Source organism: Orbicella faveolata, unplaced genomic scaffold (assembly GCF_042242905.1).
Source record: "Orbicella faveolata isolate gen_17 unplaced genomic scaffold, um_ofav_v1 contig_13, whole genome shotgun sequence".
Taxonomy (NCBI): Eukaryota; Metazoa; Cnidaria; class Anthozoa; order Scleractinia; family Merulinidae; genus Orbicella; species Orbicella faveolata.
Window position 1 is genome coordinate 17078285 of NW_028301540.1, and position 19679 is coordinate 17097963.

Here is a 19679-nt window from a genome sequence, read left to right on the forward strand (position 1 = left end):
TACCTGATCTTGGCTGCATTCTTGAGAACAGTAAACAGTGCACCTCCACATTGTCTCTTGTTGTAGTGATTCACATTGTCTCTGATTCCTTTTGCTGCCTGACCAGCTAATTTCAAAGCCAGCATAGCAAAGGTAGGTGAGGGTCCCAATAAGAACATACTGGCTCCTTCGCTGATCTTGTCTACCAATCGATATTTACGTCATGCCAGTGCTCCACCTCGCTGTTTACTTCTTTTCTTGGCCTTTGGTTTATTTTTCAGCGTCGACGTTTACGCGAAGCAGTTTCCAAACCCTTTTTCACACCGTAACCAGCTGCACCAGAGATTCCTCCTAGAGCCACCGCCTTGCCTGCTGCTACTAAAGCTGGAATGAGAGCTGCCAATGGTAACAATCCCCCTTTTTGTGTCCTCCGTCTCCTTGGTTTTTTTACGAACTGTTCGTTTGCTCTTCATGACACATAACAGGCTCTCCTTCTGGTCGAAAAATGGTGAGTGTTTTTTTGTTTCATCAAGACTGCAAACGTACTATTGTAGAATTCCTTAACATCGTCGGTTTGTACGTTGATGGGTTTTCTACCCTTGGCAAGTTTCAAAATCTTCTCGAAGGCTTCGGTTACTGCTTTTCCCATTTTAGTTTTGATGGGTTCCACCCAAGCGTACTTGGAAAATGCATCGATCACCATCAGTAAATAACGCATGCCTTTGTTGTATTTGGGTATGTTTTGCATTTCCAACAGATCGGCCACCCTTTGTTCATCTATGTTGAACACCGACACAGGTAAGGTAGGGAAACGTCTCCTTCGCGGTTTGTGAAGCGTGTAGCCCAAATTCTTTTCCAACACCTCTTGCACTTTTTTGACGGGGAGTTTTAGGGCTCGGGCAAAACTGGTTATCCCACCCAAACTACCCGGTTGACGAGGGTCATGATAAGATGTTAGTAACTTGGTGGCTTTTGATTTCTTCATAGCGTCCCTAATTTCAAAGTGTAAGCCTCGAGGAGGTCTGCGTGGTGTTCTTGAATGGTCAGGAACCACTCATATGCTTGGGGTTAATGTTTCAGCCACATAATAAAGATGAGAAAACGAAAGATGTTTTGCTTTACGTCTGTGGCTTCGAATTCTTTGAGAGGGTCAGCACTGGATGCAAGAGGAATGACTACCCCTTGTGCATATTTGAGATACGCTCTTTCACACACTCAACACAACCAACACCAATACAAGTGACTCAACATTATGTCTGCGGCAAAATGAACTTTATTGATACGCTTTCAATCCTTTATACAATTCATACAATTTAGTTTACAGTATCAAATGGGTCTTCTTCTTTCTTATACAGATCACAAGTGTCCCAAGCCGTACTGGAATATTGGCAGCCTCCCAGATTACATTATTTCCTTGGATCCCAGTCTCTGGCTAATTGGTAATCGTCTGATTGATACAACCTATCTTTCTCCATATAATCTTCACACAGATTTGTGTCCAGCAAGAGGTTGAACCTTTCTTGCCACAAGTCGACTTCTTTGGCCATCTTACAAACTAGTTTGTACAGTTCGTGACAAACTCCTTGGTGCGTCGCTTTAACTGTCATTTCAAACGGAATTCTCACTTTTTGTTCTAAGTCTTCTGTGATTTGCTGCATTGTTCTAATGGGTCTTAACAGAGAAACAAGGGCAATGCACATCAGATACGCCAAAGCAACGGTGGCTGCAAACATATTGGTATCTTCAGACAACTCAGGGGATCTGTCGCACATGACAAAATCAAAGGCTTTCGTACATCTATCGTACATTACCTCATACCACTCTAAAGTAAAGAGAAACACCAAGCCACTACTTTTCATCCATGGTAGGATGCAATCTTTCCACTTGGGTCTTTTTTCTTCTAAATCTGTCTCCGACATACTTTCACCATTTGGATCATAAAACAAAAAGTCAAAGACGAACAGGGTGTCAATCAACGTGTTGGTATCTTCTGACCATTCTTCCCAATGGACCTTGACTTGACTGTCGATGATCTGCTTGATATGACTATTGCTGTTCTTGTTCATGCAAAACTTCATGATGTTTCCAAGATGATTCAAACACTTTGACTGCTGACGGCTACCGGTAAGTACTGATTTGACTTTTATACGATATGGATGTGACATTATCTGGTGCGCGACTGGTGTATCACATGTTCGTTTATACATTAACGTCATACTTTTCCTTATTTGGCCGCAAAATCCTATGATTGGTCAGAATAGTAAAGGTGGGAAAACACAGGATGCTGTCAAACCAGTTTGACAGTGTCCTTCACAAAGGTTGATTTCCTTACTTGGTTACAAAATGCTGTGATTGGTCAAATATGATGTCATGCTATGGAGAAGCACTGAACGGTGATTGGCTGATAAATCTCATATAATGTGTGGGCCTATTCATTTCTTTACTCGAAAACATCGTTTGGTCGGAGCACATACAGAAGAAGAGAGAAGGAAGAATAAATAATATGACAGGAGAACCGAAATGATACAACTTGAAAGTGATCACGGTGGAGTAGAAGTGCAAGAAACATCGTGTACCTCTTTCCAACCTGGAGATGTATCTCCTTGCCATTATCCTATCACAAAATCAAAAAGAAAAAACGAAAATGGCAGACAAAGATAAGAAGGAGAAGTAGGTGAAGAAGACAAAAAAAGAACCTGAGGAAGGTACAGAAACGTTACTTGATAAATGGTTACATTCGTACAAACCATCAACCATTGAGTTCAACAAGAAAGTAGTGGTCAAGACCATAGAACCTCAATGAGAGACATTCACTACAATACCTTTAAAGGGTATCTTAAAACAAACAAAGTTTAATTCCAAGGGCAAGGTTGATTTTAACTATTATGTAAAAATCAAGACCATTTTAAAAAATGGTAGACTAAGTACGCGACAAAAGATTCGTTGTCTAGTAGAGGAAGAAGACATGGAAAAGAGAGACAGTTTCTTCAAGACAAAGAGAAAGCAACAAAAAGAACACATGAGGCAAAGACATTTACTTAGAAGACAAGAAGTTACACCAAGGCATGTTAGATTAGTAACACATATTTTAGAAACTTTAAAAAAAGTCAATGTTTAAATATTTTTTTAGTAGTGTCTGAGCATATTGATGTGGCAATGAGTAGCGAAGACTTTAATGCTGATGAATTCTTAGACGGTATTACTAAAGAGTGGAACAATTTACTGAGAGTCGCTTTGTCTGCCAACACCTTTGGGAATTCGCCACCACCACCACTACCAAGACCAATTATAAGAGTAGATACTGAGATCTTGTACCATTGCCCACTACATGAGTCTGAGGCTTTACAGAAGGAAAAAACTGTCACAAAGTACGGGGAGTGGGAGTATTACAAGTGTCCTGTTGCCAAGTGTTTCATGTCCTGTGGTGTGGATCGCATAGAGCATTACATAGACTCTGCAAAACGTCAATTGCACTGGAGAATGAGTTGGACAAAATGCAGTGCTACTGTGAACGTCCCTTGAGAATGTCCCAGTCCCAATCTGAAAAAAACCCCAGATGTCTCTTCTTCATTTGCCCCAAACGTAACTGCAAGTTCTTCCAGTGGGTCAATCAAACCCCGAGTAAGAAAGTGAAAGCCTGGTTATTAGAGAGCCAACACCCCTCCAATCACGCAGGTTACCCACAACCGCAGGAATTATTCAAACCCGACAGGCAGAATTATGTGTCCAATTGGATACGACAATTGCCCTACAAGAAGCAATCTAACCGATTCTACGATGAGTAGATAGTGAGAGATCACGTCATCCCCGAACCTGGCACCCCCTTTGACCAAGAGTTGTGGGACGAATGTCAAAAGGTCAACATCTTCTGCATAGCAGACCATCCCGACATCATCAAGTTTCCACGGGAATTGAAAGGGCATCTTTTCGATCCGAGAAAAGAAAGGGAATTTCGTGAAGACTTGTATACGTTACGCGTCATGGCCAAGGTCAGGAACAAAGTAAAAAGGGTCATTGGAGCTGCAATTGTTTCGCAGGAAACAGAAGACTGCACAATCACTAGTCGCCCATGTAAACCAGACCAATCAAGATAATTCACATCAAGAATGTTGATTGGTTCTAAAAAACACCATAAACTTAACTCTAGAGACATTTAATTTTCAGTCTCACACAACGTGGCTTCTGTAAAGGACAGCTTATGTCTCATCGTAGACTTAAAAGGGGTTCTTTGTGCAAAAGTGCCTGAAATGGGTTATTACTCTTGGAATGAACACTTTGGCCGCCATGCTTTCTTTCAACCAACAACACTCAAAGACTTGTCTCACAAGGATAAAAAGACAGTGAGCTTTGCAAAGCATAAAATACACGGACTCACTTATCAACCCCGTTACCAGGAGAGAGCTTATGAGCAAGATCAAGCAGATATTGTCTTACTGCACTTGTACAACCAATACAAGACAGGGGAAAGAACTGTGGTAGCCTGCAAAGGAGGTCATGTTGAAAAAGACTTGTTAAACAAACTGAACATTCCTTGTCTTGATTTAGAAACAGGGTTGCCCCAAATGTGAACAGTTAAAACAAACGATTGTAAAACCACTACCGAGTTGCGGTTTTCACTTAAATGATCATGTTGACCATTGTCCCATGACCGAGTGTCACGCGTTTTGGTTATGGTTTCAAACTTATGTCATGTAAATAATCAGTTTCCACGTCCTGTAATTTTAGGGAAAAAATTGATATTAAAGCTGGTTAACTTTAAAATTTCGTGATTTCTTTGTTTATGCTAGAAACCAGGCTTTTTTTACTCGGCCAACACGGAAACGAGGTTAATGACGTCATTACACCAGGCTTTTTACTCAGCCAACATGGAAACAAGATTAATGACGTCATTCCTCACCCGTCTCTCACGAGATTAATGACATCATTCCTCACCCGGAGCGGGACTTCTGTTACCATGGATACGTCAAACTCAAGAAAACATTAGAACTCTTTCCCATAACAATACCTTTTCATAAACATCACTCACTGGATGCTCATGTCATTATTATTCTATAAAAGTTGACAAAGTAAATAACAGACTCTGTGTTCATTTTAAAGCAAAGTTTATTATCAAAATCCTAATTACAATGTGTGAGCTCTAGTAGCAACGCACCTGAATTATGTTAGAATCGATGTGCCCAACTTAAGAAACATCCACTGAATGAATTACATACTCGTTATTTAAATGCATGTCAGTTGAAACAGAATACAATTCTATGATTTGATTCACTTCCCATGGAAATACATAGTAAACAAACTCTCGAAATGTTATCCCAAAGGTTATTTACATGGCAAGTCGCAACATAAAAATTACATGATAAACATTCCTATCAATGTTTCGGATGACACTTTCTAAAACATTAAAAACCGTTACAATGTTATTCGTAATGATGTGGTAGGGAAAATGAAACTGAAACAAAGCAAGAAAAAACTACATTAATATAATGCTTTCTAACCTATAATCATAAATGTTGTGCTGGTGATACACTATAAAAATACTGCAATAATTTTGAATTTCCTTGGGTAAAACATAGTCCAGGAATATGCAAAAATACACCCGATTAAGAGCATCTTCGCCTAAATATCAACTAGACTTGGAAATAGCGAAAAAATCAAATTTCTTCAAACTCGCCCAGAATGAAGCCCTATGGGCACTAGTTACAAAAATATTGTTTTAAGTTCGATAAATCAAAAATTATTTTTTTTACGCAATTTTTTCGTTTGATGCCCCAAATCGGCCAAAATCGATCGAAAATGAGCCGCATATTCAGAGGCTCGTAAACTCAAAAGTAAAAATCTTCATAACAAACTGATTGCACGTTGTATTTGTACTTCCTTTCTTGTATATTTAGAGCTAAACAGATCGCGATTTGATTAGAACTAAAATATTTGACGAATTTTCAAAGGTAACAACCCAAGACAGCTAAACAAGAGGTCTACATTTAGCCTATTTTCAAATGCTAAAAAGGCGTTCTGGTACACGGCTTTTCCCAAAACGACTTCTTTGGTCTGAAAGAGCATTGTTTCTTCTTCAAATTAGTGAAATAAAATTTTTGGGTAAATAAAATCGCGAGCGCTGAGATAGCAAACTAAATGCAGTACTTCTTCCTGAAAACGTGACCTTTGACCCAAGTGTAACGGAAACCGATTACTGCAAGAAAACCCGGAAGAAAAGCAAACGCTTCGTTATTTTGAAACATTTTCAAGTGATTTCTCGCCGAAACCATTATTGCAAGAAACTATTTCCAGATATGAAATCTTACAGGGTCAAAGAAGGAGCTAAAGGGCGCATTTTGACACAATAACTTTGTTTGCTGAGAATTGAAGTCAATGACCGTTAACGAATTCCAGTGAAATTTGTGAACTTGAACTATGTTACCCGATACTTACCTGAATATTTATACTGATTTATAGAAGAGTCGTCTTCTTGGATTAACCTTCAAAAGAAGCTGGATCCACATTTGGAAACAAATGTTTAATGTTCCGTGACCTGCCCGCTGCTATAAATTCCATGCACACGCCGACCGCATGTTTGTCGTAAAACTAACTGAACTCCACTGACAGTTTCCATAGGCAACCCCAAAATACACAATGCCGCAAAATGTAAAGTGAAATTGGCTGTCTTCGGGAACAGTTAGAAGCTAGAGTCAAGATCCATTGCCTTTAAAAAGTGCTTGATTTTACTTCGTTCACTCAGTAGTTACTGTCACGTTCGAATACTGTGTATCAGTCATGCCAAAACACTGCAGACCGTGCAGACTGAGTAAGTTTCCCATACAAAGTCTTTTACGCGTTTGTCTATTGAATCAAAAGTCACATACTGCGCTTGTGCTGCCTGTTGATAAATGACAAACTTTCAGATATATTGAACACAATTTTGTAACTAGCACCAAAAAAAAGAGTCAAAATTAAAGGTTCAAACAAGTCTGCACGGTCTGCAGTATTTTTGCGTGACCGATTTGCAGTATTCGAACGTGACAGTAAGAAATACTGCGTGAACAAAGTCGACACAAACAAATAAAATCAAGCTCCTTTTAAAGGTAACGGATCTTGACTCTAGCTTCTAACTGTTCCCGAAGACAGCCAATTTCACTTTACATTTTGCGGCATTGTTTATTTTGGGGTTGCCTATGGAAACTGTCAGTGGAGTTCAGTTCGTTTTACGACAAACATGCGGTCGGCGTGTGCATGGAATTTATAGCAGCGGGCAGGTCACGGAACATTAAACATTTGTTTCCAAATGTGGATCCAGCTTCTTTTGAAGGTTAATCCAAGAAGACGACTCTTCTATAAATCAGTATAAATATTCAGGTAAGTATCGGGTAACATAGTTCAAGTTCACAAATTTCACTGGAATTCGTTAACGGTCATTGACTTCAATTCTCAGCAAACAAAGTTATTGTGTCAAAATGCACCCTTTAGCTCCTTCTTTGACCCTGTAAGATTTCATATCTGGAAATAGTTTCTTGCAATAATGGTTTCGGAGAGATATCACTAGAAAATGTTTCAAAATAACGAAGCGTTTGCTTTTCTACCGGGTTTTCTTGCAGTATTCGGTTTCGTTACGCTTGGGTCAAAGGTCACGTTTTCAGGAAGAAGTGCTGCATTTAGTTCGCTATCTCAGCGCTCGCGATTTTATTTACCCAAAAATTTTATTTCACTAATTTGAAGAAGAAACAATGCTCTTTCAGACCAAAGAAGTCGTTTTGGGAAAAGCCGTGTACCAGAACGCCTTTTTAGCATTTGAAAATAGGCTAAATGTAGACCTCTCGTTTAGCTGTCTTGGGTCGTTAATTTAGAAAAATCATGAAATATTTTAGTTCTAATCAAATCGCGATCTGTTTAGCTCTAAATATACAAGAAAGGAAGTACAAATACAACGTGCAATCAGTTTGTTATGAAGATTTTTACTTTTGAGTTTACGAGCCTCTGAATATGCCGCTCATTTTTGATCGATTTTGGCCGATTTGGGACATCGAAACGAAAAAATTGCGCAGAAAAATAATTTTTGATTTATCGAACTTAAAACAATATTTTTGTAGCTAGTGCCCGTAGGGCTTCATTCTGGGCGAGTCTGAAGAAATTCGATTTTTTCGCTATTTCCAAGTCTAGTTGATATTTAGGCAAAGCTGCTCTTAAGTTCTGTATCAGCGTCACCAATTGCTAATGTTATCATAACATTAATTTGAGCGAATGGTGAATGGATAGACCATATAAGATTCTCTCCATCAGAAATCGAACATGTTCTACAGAAAGTGGGTAGCCAAATTCGAACTGAAGAGAAAAAAATCGTATGATTAATGTTTGGCATTTGTAAGCACGTAGCAACAATGTGTATGTGGAACCCTTTTGACTTTGTGCCATGCGCACAAAACTAGCGTCGGTTTATCACTCACTCACTGGACACACATGGTAGTCAAGTCAACCTTGAAACTGACATGTATATATAAAAAATAAGTCAAACTTACCACATTAATTCGTTGTTCGAGTCCATCCCTATCTTGTTTCTCCTCTTGAAGAGCGTTTATTACTCGCTGTCGCGGTGAAACCTCTGTTACGAGGTTCAGTAGGTTCCACAGGTGGGAGTATGTCACCTAGTTTTCTTCGACAGTGGGGACACAGTGGCGAGTTTCTTTCCCATTCCCTTTGACAACTGCGGTGGGCGAATTTCTTACAGCATGGGAAGCGTAGCGCCTTTCCTCCGATAATATTGAATCCCTGGTTCTCATCAGTCAAACAGAATACACAGTGTTTGTCGCGGGCAGTTTCCAGCACTATTTCTGCATCCAAACCACATAGCCTTTGGGATTGACGTTGCGCCATATTTTTGCAATGAAAACTGTAAAATACTCTGGACTCGATTTCACTCGATTTGCGTGAAGTAATATTAGCTAGTGTGATGCTTATTTCAAAGTGACGGATTTTTTTTCAAAAGGATGGGTTTTTCAAAGGCATGGTATTTCAAAGACTATTCTGCGGTTTATGCCACCATAATGCACTAATCTGATTGATTTGGCAAAGCGTCGGCAGTTCATACCACCATAATACAATTATCTGATCGGTTCGGCAAAGCATCACACTATTCTGATTGGCTTGCTAAACATAGATGGTACATGTCACTCAACATGGGTTTGCTCATAAAAGATCAGGCATAGTAGAGAAAAAATATTCTCATTCTCACTCGTGGAAAAATGGCAGTTGACTTTGAAAACAATTACGTTATGCTGTCTCAAGACCATGCGGAGCATATCAACGAAAGGCACGTGGATTTGGACAAGGAACTCGGAGCCTCCAAGTTCCTGCGGTCCTTTAATTTGTCATCAACTGTGGCCTTTCTAGCACGTAAAACTTTCCTGGATAGTGACGATTACAAAATACTCGAGTAAGGCTACAAGGCAGGTTATGGGTATTATTACATGTACGTTTTCAAGATGAAGAAAGAGACTGGAGTCTGCGTGTAGGGTTATCCCACGAACGAGATTTGCATGTACTTCTCTTGGAAGGAGGTGTACAGAGATAAATTCCGCATCTTTACAGCGTATCCATTCTCCCGTGCGTATCACTTCTTCTTGAAGCGGAGAAAGCAAGGTATGGCGACCTTCTAAAATCCTACATACTTTACGTAGGTAAAAACCAAATGGTTCTTATAGGAGCCACTGCATTAATAAAAGTCGATGACCGAACGTGCTTTCCCGAGTTTTTAATTTTGTGCTCAAGCATGTGGAGACGCACATTTATTATTCACAAAATTGATTATCGATTATCAAAACTGCAGTGTCATAAGATTCAGTTTGACAGCGTCCTCAAAACCAACAATGAATTTGATTGATGAACCACTCTTGGCAGCTGTCCGTTCTATTGAGAACGCGGACCAAGACAATGATTCTCGAGAGGTAATATAACTTCAAATGGGAGTACATGTCAGGCAAACATAAATCCGTACCGTTATTTTGAAATAGGTCGTTGAAATTGAATGGAAAAGATAACTTCATACTTTAACTTACACGATTTAATCAGACCTGGACTTTGAAGACGGCTAAGGGTTTTGAAAAGAAATTATTTTGATTTTGAATTGTCACTGAAATTGAATGGAAAGGATAACCTTTGTGCTTTTCAATACCACATGATTTAATCACAACCTGGAATTTCAAGGACGGTATGAGCATTCAAAAGAAACTCTTTTGATTTTCAACAGGTCACTGATAATGAACGGAAACGATAATGAACCTTTGTGTTTTTTATATCAATACGTGATTCAATCAAACCTGGAATTTGTAGGCAGTTACAGTTTATGAAAGAAATTCTTTTGATTTTGAATAGCTCGCTGTAATCCTTTATATCAGACCTAGAATTAGAAGGTGGTTTCGGTTTTTCAAATGAAGTTCTTTTGATTTTGAATAGCTCGCTGACGGACTTGGAAACATGCTACCAGTATAACAGAAGTAACACTGGACGGATTTAGGATAAGCAAAGCTATAGTGTTCGCTCAATCATATTTTATAAACCTTTAAGTTACAATGGAACCATTACCCCTAAATTTAAGTTAAGCGTGCGATGCAAATAATTTGTCCCATTGGCTGTGGGATAACAAAATTTGTATACGGGTTGAAAACTTAACGGAAGAATGTGACAATGGACTATTATCTTAAACGTTGAATGATTAGACTCTGTTATCTTAACTGAATAGACTATTATCTTTTAAGGTAAATTGAACGGACACTAAAAGACTAATGAAGGCATTTGTTTCCATGCAAGTTGTGTAATTGTTATTCATTTACAGGAAGAATTAAATTAACAAATTAAATAAACTTTTTGGGTGGTCTGCATGGGTGAATGTAATTACGATAGACCAATAACGTCATATGTTACTTGATTGGTGGTTGAAAATATGATGTCATTTTTCTACAATATGATTGGATGTTGGAAATGTGCTGCCATTTCCTGTAATATGATTAGTTAATGACACCAATAAAGTTGGGACTCGCTAGATAGAAATCATTTGCAGATGGTGGACTGTTGACTAAACTTTTGTTTCTCTGGATAAGATTTTTGTCCCATGTCAAGCCACTTTGAGGATATAAGCGATGAAGAATTGTTGGAGGCCATTATTGCTATTGAGAATGGAACAGAAAACAGTTATTCCCAACAGGTAAATTAAATATGTTGTAACAAAAATACATTTTGTGTACTTAATGTGTGATGAACCAGGTTATTTATTTTATTTTATTTTTTCTCTTAGATTCTTGATGACTCTATTGATGATACAATTTTGTCAAATGTCGCCCAGGCTACAAAACGTCAACTCACTAATCAAGAACAAATGGAAGGAAGTCTCGCTACCACAGAACCTGGACGCTTTGAATTTGTCCTCAATCTATACGTGGATAGTCACAGCAAAAAAAATGGGCGTTAGAGAGCGTCACTACACCTCCAACATTCGTCAGGTGGGACAATTTATACCTCAACAAAATTTGGCAGCAGCAATTGCTGATGGATTACATAGAAAAATCCAAAATGTGATTCTCTGAGACAGGATACCAGCCGCTGATCGTGTCTACTTCAATTTAGCCAGCAATTGCTTAGTCAACAGCTATGCTTATTGAGGGCTACCAGCAGGGGAATGATTAAATGGCAGTGATCGTGTCGATAGTCTGCTGCAGCAAATGTCACAGGTGTTAAACTCAAACGAGAACTTTGAAATGAATAATCCATTTCAATTATCTTTTACACACGTTCGTACATCTCACAGTAACGAAACGAAAATTGAAACCCGGACATCCAGAAATTTTCAAACGTTTGAAAGGTTCTTTCATCAGTATCAATAACAAAGATGAACTATGCTGCGCCCGTGCCATTGTGACAGCTAAAGCTAGAGTGGATGATCACCCTAAATGGAACAGTTTCAGAAGAGGTGTCTCTATCCAGAGTGATGAAGCAATCAAGCTGCATATAGAAGCTAATGTAGAAATGGGAAAATGCAGTTACGAGGAACTCACTAGATTTGCATTGACGCAGTCCTTGAACAATTATCAGCTCTTACCTGTGGATGCTACTCGGGGTTATAGCATGACTTCTTTTGGAAAGCCTCAGGAAAAACAACTGGTACTGTTGTATGATATTCATTATCATACAACATTACCTGGGTTCTTTGGTAACAGTTATTTCTGCACTAGGTGTCTCAAACCCTACAATAATGAAGGTCAACACGCCTGTGAAAACAACCCTGATCATTGTTCTTCCTGCTTACAAATGGGATATGAGGACTTTACAGAGGCCAGGTGTTGTAATCAACCACCAGCCACACCCTGCAGATCCTGTAAGTGGATGTTTTATGGTGATGTTTGTTTTCAAAATCATCTGACGAAATCCTACAAGGAAAAAACCGCCGACTCCAAAAACATCAGTGTTTGCAGTCAATGCCGCAAATGTCGTAGCTGTAAAAAGTTGTTGGTAGGTCTAAAGAAACAACAACATAAATGCGGTTACATAGACTGTCCCTCTTGCCATGAATACATAGAGGCCGCAAGCCACTAATGCTTTATTTAGATACCTAAAACACCAGAAGAGCTAACCGAAGAGAAAAAAGAAAGAGTAAGAGAAAGAAAAAATGCAAGCGACGAACTGAAGCCGAAGATAATGGTGATGATGATGATGATTCTCGTTTTCTTCGATATTGAGGCAATGCAAGACACTGGCAAACACATCCCTAATCTTCTAATAGTGGAAACTGAGGATGATAATTGTCCACTACACTTCAAAGGTGAAGATTGCATCCGCGATTTCCTGGAATGGTTGGATACGTTAACTGAAGAAGACACATGCGATGTAACTGTTTTGGCCCATAACTTCTCTGGCTATGACTCCTATTTTTTCATGGAGGAATATCATCGCCAACACAGGGCCCTCAATCAAATCAGAAATGGAGCTAAACTTCTCCAATTAACCTTTGACAATATTAACTTTATTGACTCTCTGTTATTTTTTCAAATGCTGCTTTCTGCATTTCCAAAGACATTCGGATTGACAGAATTAAAGAAGGGCTATTTTCTTCACCTGTTTAAAACGCCTGAAAATCAAGACTACGTGGGACCAATTTGTGACCAAGAATTTTACATGCCTGAATCAATGTCTGGCAGCAGCCTTAAAGACTTCGAGAAATGGCATGATAAAGAAAGAGCTGAGAATGCAGTGTTCGATTTCCAGAAAAAATTGCTGGAATATTGCGAGTCGGACGTGAAATTACTGAAGGAGGGATGCCTTACTTTCAAATGGCTTTTTGAAAAAGAGACACAGTTTGAGCCCTTCAGTCATATTACTGTAGCTTTGGCATGCAATCGAGACCTGCGACAAAACCGAATGGAAGCCAAAACAATTGCTTCCGAGCCTCTCCATGGTTGGCGACTGAAAACAAATCAAGCGAAAGTTGCCATGGAATATCTACTGAGGCAACAAAGTCAGATCAGTGGGAGAATTCAATATGTTGGAAATGATGGGGAATACTGTATCCCCAACAGTCGTTACACCGTGGACGGCTATGATGCAACTACGAACACCGTCTATGAATTTTAAGGTTGCTTTTGGCATGGCTGTCTTAAATGCTATCCCAAAAGATCCAAAACACACCTTAGATTGGAGCATCGCTGCACTGCTGACGTGTATCTCTGCACCCAGGAAAAACTTCAATTCTTGCGTGACAAAGGTTACAACGTCATCAAAATGTGGGAGTGTGATTGGTGAAAAATGAAAGAAGAAAGGGAGGATGTCAGGAACTTTGCAGCCAGCCTTGGTTTGGTGGAGCCACTAAATCCCCATAATGCCTTCTGCGGTGGACGAACAAACTTTATCATCTGGCTGACATTGCCTCAGGAGAGAAGATTAATTACTATGATTTTACATCCCTCTATCCGTTCATCAATAAGAATGCTGAGTATCCTGTTGACCACAGACACCGACAGTGTTATTTTTTCCAGTTTACCTCATGAAAACAATCCTCCCCTTGACGACTTTCTCGATGATTCCAAGGACGAGTTGGGAGAAGACAACTTCATCAGTGAATTTGCATCTGCGGGACTGAAAAATTATGGCTACCTCACGAAGAAAGAAAAAGAATGCAAAGTGAGGGGAATCTCTTTAAACAGTGATGGTAGCAAGCAGTTAAATTATCAAGTGTTGCGGCAAAATGCTTTAGACAAAATTCAACGCCCTCTTGACAAAACGTGACAAACTGATACTTACAAGCCTTATCACATCGTCCGAAACTCCAAAGAATACTCACTGACTACAGTCGCTCAGACCAGCTTGTGTACGAAAAACGGGTGATAGATCCCTACACCTTCAAAACATAACCCTATGGCTATGAAAGAATAACAAACGAGGACATGGACATGATTGAACTGTTGTGCCATTTGTAAACACTTTTGTAAATAGTTTCATTCATAAGTTGAGCGCAATCCACTAGGGAGTTGCACAGACCTCTGTCCTGTAATTTTAGGGAAACATTTGATATTAAAGTTAATGGTTAACTTTAAAATTGCGTGATCTCTTTGTTTATGTTCGATACCAGGCTTTTTTACTCAGCCAACGTGGAAACGAGATAAATGACATCAAAGGGGGCGGGGCTTCTGGTTACCATGGATACGTCAGACTCAAGAAAACAATAGAACTCCATTCCATAACAATACCTTTTCATTTGCATCACAATACCTGTCAAATCCGCACTGGACTAGCTCATACCACTACTAAGGATCTATTTAATAAGTTGCTGCTCAAAGCCCCTGCCAAGAAGGAGCTGAAGGATGTTGGCATATGCATGGATGGCCAATATTTTTGCGTTTCTTTTTGTGAAACCACTAAAAAAATTTAACAGTTTTAGTTTCGCACAAATAATTCTAAAAAAATGTATAGTTGTACTCTGCTCAAATGTATTTTGTCTTTGAAGTGAATAGACACCATAACTTTACATATGATCGATTAATCACACACCATACAATTAATTAAAGGCGGTAATTACCACATTAAATTAGAGGCCTGACTAGTAGACTACGAGCAGTCTCTCTTTCTGCTCAGGGATAGTCGAAGAAAATGAACTAGCAAGCAAGTGCGATCAATCACCTGCTGCGTTGAAACGTGACGCATGTGTTGAGCTGCTATTACAATGAGCCAGCTCACTACACTAGTGGCTCGACACACGTCACATTTCAACGACGCAGGCTTGTTCGTTTTCCTTGACTATCCCTGAGCAAAAAGAGAGACTGCTCGTGGTCTACCTAACTAGTGTCCTTATTGACATTAATAGTAATGTAACCAAGCAAAAGCAATAGTTACTTCTCCAATGTTTTGTTAGGGTTAATCGACAAATCTTCTTCAGTACATGAATTATTGTTAGAACAATGTGCTACAAGAGACAATAGCTCCCTGATTCTAAAATAATTATTTACTACTTTTCCTCCTTTGTAAACCGTTGAGGAACAAACTCAATAATTGCAACTACAGGGCGATTATTAGAATGACATTTATAGGACATGATTTCAGATCTTTGTTTTTATTTGTGATAAGGGAGTGATCTTACACCTGCAGATGTCACGTTGTAACGTCTTTGTAAAATCGAAGGCATAAATCAAAGAATAAAACGTTACTGTTGAAATGACTGTATGTCAACTAACATTGCTGGAAATCATAGCTAATGTTAGCTAGGGGGATCAGTTATAGAAAATAGAATCACACTACTATTGAAAATAAAGTATGTTATCACTGATATGTGGTGTTATTTGTTATCCAGATTTTTGGGTTTTCAATTTTTTCACTGAGTAGCTAACTTCCTCATTTTTTTCAAGTCCATCACCTTTGTCGTACCATGTAGAAGCGTGCGTGATATGACCACTAAGACACTGACATCATGTTAAACCAACATCAATTTTCTCTTCACTCAAATAATACATAATAAGGAGAACATGTTGTGAGAATGCAAAAATGATCACCAAAGGGAAATTCCTTTAATCTTTTAACAAATTCTCCAAACTAATAGTGTATGATCTAGGACTGGTAGTCTATTGATGAGGGGGTTGATCAGGTTTACAGATCCTCGGATTTTGTAAATATATTTGCTCGGATTTCGGATTCAGTGGATAATTTTGACGGATTCAAGAATTACTTCACAGTTGTTTGATTGCGGATTTCTCGATTCTTTTGGATGGGCTTTTGGACTTGGCTATTGACACGGTAGCGGTTTATCGATTCTCCAAGTAGCTTAATGTGGAGAGAAATGATGATAGAGATCATTTTATTCCAGCGATCACAGCTAACATGTCATTTCACAGTTGTTAGATTATCGAGTGCATTATCCTAAAATGTCTTGCTTTGTCAAATAGCGAGACAAAGTATTTCTACTAACTAAAAGATTCTACAATTTTACTAAGAAATAAATTTTTTTCCAAGAGCACAATAAAAAACTTATCCCGTGCAATCAGATCTGTAGAGGTACTAAAATATCAGTGTTGCCGTATGATTTCCGCCATAGTAATGTGCAAAAATTTTAATATGCCATCGAACAATGAACCAAATATGTTGCCTTTCAAGCAAAACCGGATGTGCTCCAGTGGCACAACCTCCCAGAACTGATCATTGCATTTGGCGATGGAAGTTCTTTATAAGAACGTTTTTCTTATAATCTTGCTATTTGCCTGTTTCAATGAGTGTTCACTTGTGGAAGATCAAGATTTTCCAGTACTGTAGCAGCTCTCGAAAGGTCTTCTCTTACGCAGTGTCACATGTTCTCTTGCTGCACGTCACTTTTGAGAAGATTCAGAGCACATCATTTCCTTTGAGATACTTGTGCAGCTTATATTTTTCATGAAGGCCGGTTTTCACAAAGGGAAATTTACTGCACTGCACGGCAGTTAGATTGCCTATCGATTGGAAAAGAAGTAAGGTATAAGCTTAAATGTGTAAAACTCCTCTGTAAAAGGCAAGTTGTTAGGCTCAAAGGACCAAACTTTCAGCCTACATTAACATTAGTTTGAATACTTGAAAGTCTGTACGATTTAAGTTAAGTTCCAAAAATACTCGTAGAATTTTAGTGCGAATACGTGAAAGCCGCCGCCATGTCCTCGCCTTGATGGATTATGAAAGATATAAGCTTACAATACTTGAACCTGCTGATCTGATGATGAAAATGCCTGACACTTGTAGAGCTTTCACATAGCACATAGAGGATGAATCTTTTTATCAACCAGGAACTTCAAAAAAGTGTTCGTAGAGTTCTAATCCTGGTTTTTTTTTATTAGAGCTGAATGCAGAGTTTGCTGTCAGTTTTCACATGTAGTGTGTATTACATACATACATAGTTTATTTAAGCAGCTTACAAAATAGGCAAGACTAAAGTCCTGATGTGGACATGCACTAACTACATCCATTAGATGTAGCTTAATCACTAGTTTATGTTTTTTAACAGGTTTATTTGTGCTGTGCTTGCTATAATCATGGACTTGAAGTTTTGAAGTTGTCAAGATGGTAAGTTTGTATGGAACCATTATTTGCTCTTGACTCTAGAGTTCTTATATTTAGGACATGACTGAGGTCGCAGTAGAGCTGTGAAACCCTGAAAAGAGCCCCCTTTGACTGATCTTTGACAAGTATTCATACTTTAATAATATTCATTAGTCCTCGTGCACACTATACAAGCATGCCTTAATTATTCATAGTTGTCAGTTTTGCCTAACTTTGGTTGGAATCATTGGAAATATGTCCCAGAGTCCGTCCGCAGTGAATGACCCTGCAAGTTCCCAGCAAATTTTACAGCCCCTTCAAGGCTCTGTTAAGCAGGCTGCTTCGCCAACCATGTCTTCATCACAGGCGGGTGCAACTTCAGGAACAACTGCGAACGGTGACAACGTGTCCCAAAGTTCTTCTCAGGAAAACGCCACTGGGATGAATGTGTCAAACAACTTGACAGTGAACCTTGAGGTATTCAGCTACAATGCTTTAGTTTTGTATTCTAGCCGGGGTTTGTTGGTCATTTCTTTTTGCCCAATGTTACATTACCTCGTTTATGTTTTTCTCGTTACTTGGGAGCCGGTTTTTAAACTTCGTGCTTGGAGCATATGGTCGGTAATTTATTCCTTTGGGCTCGCCATGATAAGTTCCTTTAAATGTTAGGCAATAATCTGTTGTTTATATTGTTTTTTTTGCTGTTGCACTCATTTGTTTTCTCTTCTTTGCTTGTTTCTTATGAATTAGCGTTGCTATATATTTGGGAGCTGTTTTAGTTTTGTTTTGGTTGAGGTCCGAAGAAATTACTTAAGCTGTTTGCACCTTTTTTCTTGCTTGTCCCTTGGGAGGGGCGTGGCACGCGAGGCCTCGGTCAAGGTCTGGTGTTGTCTGACAGTGGTGATTGGTTTTGTTTGTCTGGCCACATGGTGGCGTGGACCGTTTGAGCAGTGTGTTGAGGACTTCTGCTCTGTGCCATGAGGTGCAAAACAGTACTAATGCGAAGTAAGGACTGGATTTCAGGACATGGAGTTCTTTGGCGTTTCTTTCCTTTGTTAGGTCTCGCCCACAACGGTCGGTGTGATAAAGAAGGAATTGGATATGTGATCGGGGGTTCTAGGGAAAACAGTTCTAATGCGAAGTAAGGACTGGATTTAAGGACATTGTGGAGTTCTTTGGCGTTTCTTTCCTTTGTTAGGTCTCGCCCACAACGGTCGGTGTGATAAAGAAGGAATTGCATGAGTGGAAGAAAAAAATTGATGCATTGGCAATCGAGTCTGCCTTGTTGACTCTCCAGATGGTCATTGCGTGTCCAGTGGCTCTTTTTGACCCACATGCTGCGATCATCGCTCTAGATGAAGAGGTCAATGTCACGAAGGAAAAGAAGGATGAAAGAGCATCGTGTTATGAAATAGTGCTAAGGCAGTGCCATCTGTTGTCGAACAACCCGTGCCTTCAAGGGGTATTAATAAAGCTGGTGGCATCTAAAGAGGAGGCCGAGGTGGCAAAGGTTATTGCTAAGGCAACCAAACGGCCCGTCCCGGTAAATCAAGGTTCGTTCACTGGATGGACATGTAAGGCTCTGTGCCAGAGGCGTGGCACCAATCTCAGCCCTAGATCACCTTCAGAGAGGAAGTGCTGGGTGTGTGGAAAGGCAGGACACATCTTGCGCTCCTGCACGAACAAGCGTTAAGGATTGTGTAATCAGTGAAAGTGATTTGTTTTGAAACAGAATTCTGGATTGTCTTTGTATTTGCAGTTGACAATAATAAAATGTAAAGGCACCGTATTTTGTGTCACTTCCTTTTTTTCCCTTTTCTTGGAAGTCTGTGGTCTCGAGGTTGGGAGAATGACCCCACAAGCGTTTTGCCCATAGGCATGCCCTTGAGCCCGATTACTTGGGCTATGGTGGTCATTTTCTCCGAACTTGGATTTGCAGCCTCCATTTAAGTACATCATTCTGATCCCTTCTTTTTCTTTGGTGCTTTTGTTTTAGCCTAAAATGAAACGTCATAAGGGAGATATAATGACCTTTATGCCCTTAGAAGCGGAGGAAAAAAGCAGACGTAGGGAAATGCGATGGGTATCCCTGGAGGGTAAACTGAGTTTAGAGAAAATGACATCAGAAGATGCTTGTTTAACCCGTGTTCAAGGGATTATTGCGGGGGAAACTCCTA

The 19679-nt window shown here is 39.4% G+C and overlaps 1 protein-coding gene and 1 pseudogene across 1 annotated transcript; one reads left to right on the forward strand and one right to left on the reverse strand.

Moving 5' to 3' along the window:
* Window positions 1–1292: 1292 nt before the first annotated feature.
* On the reverse strand, window positions 1293–2335 carry LOC149115361 (uncharacterized; annotated as a pseudogene).
* Window positions 2336–13758: 11423 nt separating this feature from the next.
* On the forward strand, window positions 13759–19291 carry LOC149115362 (uncharacterized). Its single transcript, XM_089285672.1, has 4 exons — window positions 13759–14133; window positions 17468–17526; window positions 17718–17979; window positions 18701–19291. Exons 1-4 carry the CDS (start codon window positions 13759–13761, stop codon window positions 19193–19195), a joined length of 1191 nt encoding a protein of 396 aa, XP_089141798.1. The 3' UTR covers window positions 19196–19291.
* Window positions 19292–19679: the final 388 nt, after the last annotated feature.

Excerpts from the sequence above, each read along its gene's own strand:
- LOC149115362 (XM_089285672.1), top strand. The coding sequence starts at position 13,759 with ATGAAAGAAGAAAGGGAGGATGTCAGGAACTTTGCAGCCAGCCTTGGT. Across the intron at positions 14,134-17,467 it reads AGAAAGAAAAAGAATGCAAA|GTTTATTTGTGCTGTGCTTG; the intron begins GTGAGGGGAATC and ends GTTTTTTAACAG. Across the intron at positions 17,980-18,700 it reads ACTTGACAGTGAACCTTGAG|GTCTCGCCCACAACGGTCGG; the intron begins GTATTCAGCTAC and ends TTCCTTTGTTAG.